The sequence below is a fragment of the Carassius carassius genome, chromosome 30, assembly GCF_963082965.1.
Source record: "Carassius carassius chromosome 30, fCarCar2.1, whole genome shotgun sequence".
NCBI lineage: Eukaryota > Metazoa > Chordata > Actinopteri > Cypriniformes > Cyprinidae > Carassius > Carassius carassius.
Genome location: NC_081784.1, coordinates 2,783,946 through 2,795,496, shown reverse-complemented (window position 1 = coordinate 2,795,496; position 11,551 = coordinate 2,783,946). Strand labels below are relative to the sequence as shown.

General features: G+C 34.9%; 1 protein-coding gene across 1 annotated transcript in view; it reads left to right on the top strand.

Annotated features, from left to right (window-relative positions):
* Positions 1–1,187: 1,187 nt before the first annotated feature.
* Positions 1,188–11,551, top strand: part of LOC132110280 (anaphase-promoting complex subunit 1-like) — a 49,835-nt gene continuing 39,471 nt past the window's right edge. Inside the window, 16 exon segments of the mRNA XM_059516851.1 lie at positions 1,188–1,432; positions 1,582–1,737; positions 1,959–2,001; positions 2,814–2,914; positions 3,588–3,670; positions 3,780–3,832; positions 3,835–3,849; positions 5,125–5,267; positions 6,043–6,281; positions 7,011–7,071; positions 7,074–7,222; positions 7,301–7,344; positions 7,347–7,371; positions 7,500–7,590; positions 8,790–8,855; positions 10,413–10,550. Coding sequence (XP_059372834.1) covers positions 1,220–1,432; positions 1,582–1,737; positions 1,959–2,001; positions 2,814–2,914; positions 3,588–3,670; positions 3,780–3,832; positions 3,835–3,849; positions 5,125–5,267; positions 6,043–6,281; positions 7,011–7,071; positions 7,074–7,222; positions 7,301–7,344; positions 7,347–7,371; positions 7,500–7,590; positions 8,790–8,855; positions 10,413–10,550 — 1,620 coding nt within the window. The 5' untranslated portion in view covers positions 1,188–1,219.

The window sequence follows — 11,551 nt, the reverse complement described above, 5'->3', positions numbered from 1 at the left end:
CCCACTGATTGCAACCAGAGTCTTTGTTGCAACATAAAAACTTTAGTGTTTTTCCTCAAACAGTGTAAATATTGTAATTCGTTACAAGCTAGAACAAAATTTAAAAGGCTCTCTTTTGTCTGAAAGAGAATTGAATACGAGAGATATTATTTCGTAGGTGGAAAAAAGCTGTCTAATGTAATCATTAATGAAAGGGTGAAATCAATGAGAACACCCAAGATTTCGAACTGGAGGGCATTATCTGAATGTCATCAGCGTAATAGTGGAAATTAAACCCATAGAAAAGAAGAGGGTCCAAGACAGAACCTTGAGGTACATCAGAACTGATGGATTTGGTGGATGATTTGTGCTTCTGGTATATAACAAATTGGGTAATGTATGGATTGTCATATAGTTAATTATAAATAAATAAATAAAATTAATTACTTGAAATAAAGTAACATTAAAAAAAAAAACACAAACAAATAAAAAAAGAGAGTAAACTTATTATATTTCTGCTAGTTGCCAAAGTAACATTTCAATTTTTTTTTAGTTTAGTTTTAAGTAGTGAAAGAACCAAAACTACATACACTAAAGCTAATAAATAATAATGAATAAATGCCATATATATATACATATTTAAATGAAACAAAATCTAATCAAAATTTCTAAATTTCTAAATTTCAAATACAAATTCACCCAACAAAATTACTAAAACTTTTAACTAAAATTACAATGAAAACATATATATTAATATGTAATGTAATGTGAAATATAAACAAAAACTGTACTAGTATAACTATAATCTTAGGTGTATATCGTTTATCAAACTTTCTGAGGCATATTTTGTGATATAAAAAACAGTAAAGTCAAAACTATGCTGATAAAAAGCGACTTATTAAAAACGCAGCATAATTTGCTGCCATACTGAAGGTGTCATAGATATCAGTGCAAAACACAACATTTTGTCTGTAAACATGTCTGGGGGGATTGAATATATGTGTTTAGACATAGGTCGGATGTCCAGATATCTGATATGTATCTGATTTAAAAGCACATTTGGAAACGGTTCGGATTGGATGTGAAAAAATCAGATCTCTTGTGGATTTTTGTGTTTAGACACGTGCATCAAATTCCAACCTGTGTTAGATCTGGGAATAAAATCAGATTTTTTCTGCCAGTGTAAACGCAGGCTAATTGTCTTTGTGTTTCACAGAAATAATGCTGATATTGGGAACTCATGTCGCACGTCTATTTAGAGAAGGCCACAATGATAGCCGCAGGCGAATTGCATTCGTTTGTTCCGTTCGGTCGTGAGCAGTGCAAAAATCACCTGAAAGCCGCGAATCTCCAGCTGCGGCAGCTCCAGCCAGCCTCCGAGCTCTGGTCCTCTGACGGGGCGGCTGGACTCACAGGATCCCTTCAGGAGGTCACTCTACAGGAGCTTGAGAAGGTAGTTTGTTTTTTACTTTGTTTCTTCTGTGAAGCACAAAAGGAGATGTTTAGCAGTGTGTTTGCACTGCTCTTCTCCTTTAAGCGAAATCAAGCTGTTCTTAATTAAAATACTTCATGTTTTAACTATGATTATGATGTGATTGACAGGAGCACTGGCAGCTGAGGAAGGGAGCTGCTCCTGATGAGGTTGAATATGAGGAGGAGCTGTATGTGGCTGGAAACATGGTCATATGGAGTCGTGGCAGTAAGAATCAAGCCTCATATGTGTATAAGGCCTTCACGGTGGACACCCCAGTTCAGCAGGTGCTGTCTGCAAACAAAACAAACCTCACTTTTTTAGCCATTTTAGGTTATAATGGGAAATAAAGTAATTAACATTTAGTTTGGTAGTTTTATATGGAATACAATTGACATTTTTAAGTGCCTAAATACTTTTTGGGGCTACTGTATTAAGAACCAATTTTCATACTTACAATTATAGTGTAATACATCAGTATAACATCATTTCACTTATTATTGTATAGGCTCTATAGTGTACTTTCACTGTCCCTCAGTCTAAAAAGGATGGTAAGAATTTTATACAAATAAGTGTTGTTATATTCTTGTTTCCACATATTAAGTAATAAAGTACGGTAACACTTTAGATAGTGGAACACTTATTCACTATTAACTAAGAATTTTCCCTAAAAATAAAATAAAAACCTCTTAATTTGATTCATATTGAAAGTTAAATGTTGTAGTAGTAATTGTTTAGGTATTGAGGAGGGTTAAGGGATCTAGAATATGGTCATGCAGATTTAAGACTTAATGTTTTAATCATGAGTACTAATAAACGGCCAATATGCTAGAAATATGCATGTTAATAAGCAGGTAGTTAATAGTGAATAGTGTTACCTAGTCTAAAGTGTTAACCAAAGTACTTATATTTGCCATTAAAAAGGTCTCTCTCTCTCTCTCTCTCTCTCTCTCTCTCTCTCTATATATATATATATATATATATATATATATATATATAATTTTTTTTTTTTTTCTTGATTTTTATTTGTTTACTAATTGTTTATTTTAAGTTTTTACATTTATTTTTACATTATTAATTATTTTACATTTATTTCTTAAGTTTTTGTTGTTTTACTACTTTGTAATTTGTATTTATTTTTTATTTATTATTTCTTTTATTTGTATATAATTTATATATTTTAATTTATTATTTAATGTTTACTTATTTGTGTCTTTTCATTATATAATTGTTTTTATTTATTTATTTTTGTATTCTTTGCATTTTAATTGCTTCGTCTGTTTTCAGTAGCAAGTATAACGCTAAATGTTGTTCTTAGAATGTGTTTGACGCTGAGTGATTGTTTTTCCCCCATGATCTTCAGTTGAGGATGTTGTGGAGCAGACGGTGTGTATTGTTCAGAGCACCTGTGTGAATGTCCACAGCATGAGTGGGAAAGACTTCATATCTCACCTGCCATTTCAGGTCAGAACGCTGTTGAATTTCTCTACAGTACATCTCTGTTTTATAATGGACTTCTCTCTCTCAAATCCGCTTTAAATGTCTCAATCAGCCTTACATGTTTGGAGGAGATCTTCAAGCAGAGCCATTGTCACTAGCAGGCGTTTGTTAGTGCCATCAGGGATTTATCCTGTTTTTAGCTCAGTGACTGCTGATGTGTGGTAGTTGTGCATTCCATGAGGCATAATGGGTTATTTGGCACGTGGACAGGAAAGGGGGGCGTTTTGGTTTTAGTAACAGTATTTAGACAGAATAATTTACAGATCTGGCTAATGCTGGCTTTATTTTTTTTTACGTGAGCATATTCTGGCATGTTGCTCCAGAGGCTTTTCCTAAACATTTCAGACATTTGCATTTATAATGGGGATAAGGGAAAACAGGGGACTGGAATTGAGAGCCTAAAACTTTCTCATGCAATGCAATGCACGTTTTTTCCCCATTTATAGAATATACGTTTGTTTGTTTGTTCGTAAAAATGTCAGTTGAAAAAAAGCAATAAGGCATTAAAGATTGGGCCATAGAGTATATGAAACATAGTATGTTTCATGCCTAACAATGCCTTTAGCTGTAAAATACTATTTTTCCATCAGTCTTCTTCCTCTGTCTTTTGATTGACTTTAATCTGTTTCATTTGTAGGTCTCCACTCTCTGGTCAACAAAGTTTGGCCTGCTTTTAGAGCATAAAAATATTACAGTTGATTGCCACATGAGCCCCATCAGGTATGCTTGATTATTTATAATGCTGTCACGTTTTGCATTTGACTGTTGTTAACAAATGCTTGTCTAGTGTGAATATGATGGTCGATAATGATTTGAATCTTATTATCAGGGAACCTCTCCCGACTTTGTTCAGCATGCTGCATCCGCTAGATGAAATCGCTCCTGTTGTAAGTCCACTGGTAAGACGTGATAATTATGCACATTATCAGTGTAATTTTGTAATATTTATATACTGTTAGAATATTTATTAAAGGGTTAGTTCAGCCAAAAAGTATAATTAAGCCATAAATTACTTACTCTGAAGTCATCATAGGTGTATATGATTTTCTTCTTTCAGACGAATTCTGTTGGAGTTATAAAAAAAATTCTTTGATCTTTCGAGCCATTTGATGCAACTTAGCGAGTGTTGCACTGCATCAGTCCTTGAGAAGTTTAATTTGGCTGAACTAACCCTTTAATATTTAAATTGGCTTTTATTGTTTTAATATTAATTCTAGATCGTGCTTTTTGATTTTTATTATTATTATTTATTTATTTTTTTTCTGTTTAGCTTTAATTATTTATTTAGGTTTTAGTAAATTTAGGATTTATTATTTATAATTAATTTTTTTAATTTAACAGCTCTTTACCTTAGAAATTGTAGTTTAAGATTATCAGCATTGTTTAGCAATCATTTGTATTTTTGAGGTAAATTATGGAAGTGCAATCAGTAATTATTTTTAATTATGACACACAGTATATAAAAAAAATTGGTCAAGTGCATACGTTCTCCATCGTCTTTTGTCCTGGAACTCTGACTCATTTAAAACAAGTTTTTGTAAGTAAATATTTATTGAATAAATGTTGATCCCCTGGGTCTAAAATGGAGAGACAATGGTTAAAATTTGCCACCCAGAAATATTTGTTTATAGTCCCCATGAAACTATATTTGTTTTTGTGCATTGTAGTGACTGAGCAGGTCATTGATTCGTTTGCAGCATCACATTCAAGATGAGTCCGTCTCCGTGAAACTGCTTCACTAACAAAAACATGACCATTGTGATTTTTATTCCTCATTTTTTGTTTTGGTGGCTTAATGGGAGAAATATTTCATTATCTGTCACCGCTTGCAAAACTTCCTAAATCAACTTAGGATGGTCCCAAATAAACAGATGTTTTCTTTATTAGAAGGTCTGTATGTTTTTGATTTGATTCGCTCATGTTGCTTACATCAGTAAAAGTCAGAATGACGTTCATATAATTCAATTTAAACCATGTATTATTTCCTAATAAAGCTACTGGCCAGCTGGACATTAAGTTGTCTTATTTACTCACCGAAACCATACATTTGGAACTTGGGAAAACCATTGAATTAACTCTATAATAATGACTTCGATGTGTTGTGGATCTCTGGTCTTTTGACCTCAGAATATGTCATATGTTAATGCTCTTGTTGTTCCCTCGTATTGGTTCAGGTCTCTTTGAGTGCCTTCTCCAGTATGTTTCAGACAGCGCTCTGAGAGTGGTGTTCACCTGCCACGGGCCCTCCATTATCATGACGTACGACACACAGCAGTGCACACACACCGTCTGGACCCTGTGCAGAGTCACACCTGAGGTACGGTTGCTTCACTCAGTCATTATGAAATACATACCTTATGTTTCCACGGTTTTGTTTTAATGGTTAAAGGATGACGTCATTATTTGAACTGTAAGGGCCCTATTTTAACGATCTAAATGCAAAGTGTAAAGCGCAGGTGCACTCAGGGCGTATCCAAATCCCCTTTTGCTATTTTAAGGATGGAAAAACAGTTGGCGCGCCCGGCTGCATGGTCTAAACGGGTTGTCCCTATTTTCTTAATAAATAATGGGTGTTTTTTGGGCGTAACGTGCAATAAACCAATCAGAGTCTCATCTTCCATTCCCTTTAAGAGCCAGATGCGCTCGTGCCATAAAGGATTTGCTATTTATACGGCGGAATTTGGCAACCGCAAAGACAGAACGCCAGACTTTAGACCAGGTTTGAGCTGGTCAATGGTGCAGTCTATTTTCAGCTCCTTAAAATAGCATTGCGCCAGCACTGCGCCTGAACACACCTCTTTTTTAGACCAGCACGCCCATGGGTGCAAAAATAGGCGCAAATGCATTTGCTAATTAAACGACATGGCGCTGGACGGGAAATGTGAAAGGCGCTGGATGGAACACACTTGTGCTGCGCCTTGCATTCGCATTGCTCGGGTGTATTATAGGACCCTCTATGTTCTAATGTTTGATTCTTAGATTTATTGTTGAGTGTCAAATGTCATTAACCCAGTTAAACCATCAAGTCTAAAGACTCGTTCCAAATAAGATCACTGGCACAGGTTTTTTGATGTTCCTGTGCATTTTTTCAGGAGCAGGTCACTGTATTAAAGTGTCCAGACCAGGCCGGGCCAGTTCACACTCCCAATGCAGCCCCCAGCTTCCTTAGCACCCACCTGAGAAACGTGACCCGGCTGGACTCGCCCGCCTTACCCCTTCACTGCCACGCCCTACACAACCAGAGCCGTATGTATTCCACTGTATGGAAATTTGCTGTAGGCAGTAGAAGTTTTATATGAAAAGTTGATTTAAATACACTATCATTCAAAAGGTTGAGGTCAGTAAGAGTATTTTTTTTTATATGTATATATATTTATAGATTTATAGATTTTCCCCAGCAAAGACTAATTGAATTCATTAAAGGTGACAGTAAAGCTATTTAAAATGTTGCAAGAATAAATGCTGTTATTTTGAAATATATTATCAAAAGAACAAAATATAAGTTTTCAACATTGATAAAAAAAAGAAAAGAATTAAATGTTTCTTGAGCAGTAAATCAACATATGTGACCCTGCACCACAAAACCAGTCATAAGGGTCATCTGAATGCTGAATATATAAGCTTTCAGTTGATGTATGGCTTATTAGGAGGACAATATTTGGTCGAGATGCAACTTTTTTGAAAATCTGGAATTTGAGGGTGCAAAAAAAATTAAAATATTGAAAACATCACCTTTAAAGTTGTCCAGATGAAGTCCGTAGCAATGCATTTTACTAATCAAAAATTACGTTTTGATATATTTCTGATAGAAAATTTACAAAATATCTTCATAGAACATGATCTTTACTTAATATCCAAATTATTTTTGGCATAAAAGAAAAATCGATAATTTTAACCCATGCAATGTATGTTTGGCTATTGGCTATAAATTCATATATATATATATATATATATATATATATAAAGTACATTTAAGAAAAATGTAATAAAAAAAGGAGAAATATAGACGTTTTTGTTTAAATGTGCTCTTTTGGTTTCTCTTTAATTTGCATGAATAAAGTCGGGCTCGTTCACTTGGCATCGCCGTGCCCTCCTTCTCTGGAGCTCAGTGCTTCAACATGTGCCATGCCACACGCCGTCCCCACGAGGCCACAGCTTCCTGGCCTCACCCAACAGCACCCTGAATGATACAGCCCTGCTTCCAGAAATGGAGCCAATTCTTCCCGACCTCTGCATTGAGCAGCTGTGGACAGAAACCAGCGCTATCTCCAGGTGCCCTGAGTTTATGAGCCGAGAGCATGAAGTTACTGTTGATGTATGTCCTGAATCAGTGCTGTGTCTGTTGTTCAGGGAGAAAGGCGGCCAGTCCTCTAAAGTCTTCATCACCTCTGACCTGTGGTCGAGTCTCACCAGCAGCTCAGGTCAATGTGTGGCTTATTTGTTTTACTTTTACTTCTATATTTATCGGATAGATCACTTTGTTTTCTTAGTATTTAACTACTTTAAAGCACTAGTGATTAGTCACATCTCTTTCGTGTGCTGGTTTCAGGTGTGTCAAATTTCTGGAGAGCAATGAAACTTCTCAACTGATAGTTGCATCAGTGACCGTCATCAAAGCAAAAGATGCTGCCCCTCTTGAGGTGAGCTTTTGAATTAGTCAAAATATATCAGATATCTTTTTGAGAGGAAACATGTTAAACATTTTGTCATTGTCATGCGTCTTAAATATTGATAATGTTCTTCTGTTTTATCTTAACTTGTTAAAGTTGAGATGAAACTGAAGTAGTGACAGATCTGTTCTTCCTTATTGTGACGAACATCTTAAATTAAATTTAAACTGCACAGTTATTGCGGTATCTCAAATAATTGTGATTAGATTGAATAATCATTATCGGATGATAAATCAATGATCGTGACAGACCTAGGTATTGCACTCGAAAATGGCGTTGGATTGAAATGCAATCTTGCAGTTTATTGAAAGAAAGGGACAGGGTTTAACAGACTAAACGATTGGTGAAGTCTGGTATTCGTCACTGGTGAGGCCTTGTTTTACCAAAAGATCATCCATTTTTATTACAAGGTCAAAAAAAGTAACCGTAAAACAAATAGGGATGCAATGTTTCTATAAACTCACGATGCAATATGATTTCACGATACAGATTTGTATAATTTTCTTACGATTTTGTTTTTTTACAAAATGAGATTTAAAAGGTGTCCTTTTATTATTTCTCAGACAAAATGCTGCAAATTTCTTTCAGTTGAAATGTCAAACAACAAAACTAAACTCAAATTTTAAAACAAATCCCAAATCAAATAAATAAATACAAATAAAATGAATCTATTAATATAAACAAACTAAGGCTTTGCCCTTAAAATTAATTTAAAATTAGAGGAAACCAGTGCATTTTAATCAAACAAAGATTCTGCATATATCTGAAGAAAAATTTTGAGAAATAGAATTGGCTTTGGGTACATCGTTACATCCCTAAAAACAAACACATAGATTTAACATAACCCTATAGCTTCGTAATAAACTTTTCTGCTATTATTGTGCATCTGTACTATTTAGTAGTTAAATTATTGAAAATTATTATTTGAATTTATTAGCCAAACACCCTCTTTTAACCATTCAATAAATTGTACAATTATTAAATATATGACAAATGGGTTGCAAATCCATTGTGATCAGATCTTGCTGCTTTTATCATGATGAGCAATTAACACCATTTAAATAATCGTGACATTTGTAAATCTTGAACATAAGCTGTAAGTGTCATCCTCTTTTTCTTCACTGTCATCATCAGGACTTAAATTTCACACTCTCTTCATTTCTTGAAAGGACATTCATATCATGCTGGTGCTTGAGGCCAATGGAAGTCTGGTCTTGTACACAGGGGTCACACGGGTGAGGCTTGATTTCATCTGCGGGTTTCACCTCTGAAGTGACATTATTAGTGGCCTAAATCATTTTTCCTCTTTCAGCTCAGTCTGACTGTGTTGTAATATGCAGCATGTCTGCCATGCATAGTTCTCTTTTATTAAAAAAGCCAATGGCATCTGTGCATTACAGTTTGATCTCAAAGCCTTTTGTGGAGTCTAATACATCATCTCTTTCCATCATGTTCTCCACCAATCACTAGAGATTTGAAAATTGGTTCCAGGTGAGTAACTCAAATCTGGATGAGAGACTGTCATTAGTGCTGGAGAGAATGCAGGGATTCTTTACAGACGCGCAGGCATATCTGTTTATACTGTTAGATTTATATAATTTATTAATGTCATAAGATGGTACTTACAGATGAATGCATGATTGATATATAAAAAGCCTTTTTCTCTGCAGTACTGATGACACTGTGTGTTTCAGATGTGGATGACTCACCTCAAACCAATTTTCTAGTTCTGGTTTTCTAGGGATTGGTTGAAGGTGACCTATCCAACATTATACAAAGGCTCCATTCAAATGCTATCCAATATTATTTGTCTTATATAGTATGCTGTTTGTCATATATAAAATACAAATAGTGATTTTGTTTTTAATAAAATAGCTTTTTCCAGTTTCCCACTTTAGATGTTATTCTATCTATCTATCTATCTATCTATCTATCTATCTATCTATCTATCTATCTATCTATCTATATGAAGTGTAAAAGACTGAACACATAAACATTCACAGACAAAAATGTTAACTGTCATGGAATATTTCAAGCCTTTGGGTTTTCATTGCAAACATTGCATTCAGGCTAACAATTTTTTCCTAACATGTGTTCCCCCGGATTCGAACCCCCAACTTTGCGCTTGCTAACGCAATGCTCTACCACTTGAGCTACAGGAACACAATTTATACGGTGGACCAAAACCCAATGACAGATCAGTTAGATAAATCCTTAAGTGTGTCCAGATTAATGCAGTGAATACATCTGTACATGGCAGATGACACAGAGGACATTAGCTTCAATAATGTTATCAGAGCATCATTAGATCTGTAATGAAAGCTAAGGACAACAGCGTCATGCCCCCGAGACCACCGTTCCACATGGCCAATTACATTATGATATTATCTATCTATCTATCTATCTATCTATCTATCTATCTATCTATCTATCTATCTATCTATCTATCTATCTATCTATCTATCTATCTATCTATCTATCTATCTATCTTATATTTAATGTGAATACATTTTATGTATATGTGTGTGTGTTATTTATGATTAGTAGTAGTCATAGTAGTAAAATTATTTGTCAATTATTTATATCTGTTAATAATTTATTGATCATATTTTTGTTATATATTAAATGTTTTATGTACTGTATATTGCATAGAAATAGCAACCTTACAAGTTTTTGTTTTTAGTCATTCACACTTGCATAAAAATAAAAAATAGAGTAATTCCGCTTTAAGCCTTTGGTAACATAAAACCATCATGTTTTAAGCTAATAATCATGTTTTGTTTTGCTTTCAGGTCAGCAAAGTATTTATCCCTGGCCTTCTGTGTCCTACCTTCAGTGTGCAAAGCCACCAGCCGCAGTTAAGCACCCCTCTGGAGAACATCAGCACCCCTGCCAGGGCCACAGTTCAGCATATGAGCCGGCTGGAGGAGGTACTATAATGTGCTTATAGCGGGATTGTGTGCATTATATCGTAGCCATTTAGTGAAAGACTAACTGAGTCATATGTATGTAAGACAAGACCGCATTCCTCGAGAGGACTCTTGAAATTGTGTCCTAATGCTAATGTCCATCCGCTAAATTCTTACAGACGGATCGATATCAGTATTAAATCACAGTCATATGGCCAGCTCCATTATTTTTCTTCTTAAACGGCTAAAACGACTTGGATCTCGACTGGTTTGGATAATCTAATTGTGTGAAATAGAGATCAAGTAGCCCATATGATTGATCCTATGCTTAATAAAGTATTAATCGTCCCCCATATGAGTGCATTTATGGATATTGTGTTCGAAGAGAAGTGCTTTTTAGAGCCACCATTTAACATGAAGCATTGCACTACTGATAAAAGCTTCTCTAGGCCCTGCAAATGTCCCATAAACCACAAGCACTATTTTATTCTTTATTCACTTCAAATCCGGAGAACTACATTAAGGCCAGATGATGTACTTGTGCGGACAAACACATTTCCATCACAGTTTATTTTTTTTATGATGGTATTTTACTAGCAGTAATGGTTAAGGGAGCGCCACATATCTTTTTTAGCAATATTTTTAAGCTTTTCATGCCTTTTTTGCTCCGAGGAGAACTGGTCCCCTGACTGAGCCTGTTTTCTCCCAAGTTATTTTTCTCCATTTCTGTCACATGATGGAGTTTGGGTTCCTTTCCACTGTGACCTTTGGCTTGCTTAGCTGGGGATTAAAAGACACATAAAGGTATAGTTAACCCAAAAATGAAAATTTGCTGGAAATGTACTTATTCTCAGGCCAACCAAGATATAGATGAGTTTGTGGAAGTGACAGTTTAATGTTAAAAATGTCTTAGTGATGGATTTGTTCATTACAAACACACAGCTTTTCACTTCACAAGACTTTAACTGATGGACTGGAGTGGTGTGGATTATTGTGATGTTTTTATCAGCTGTTTGGACTCT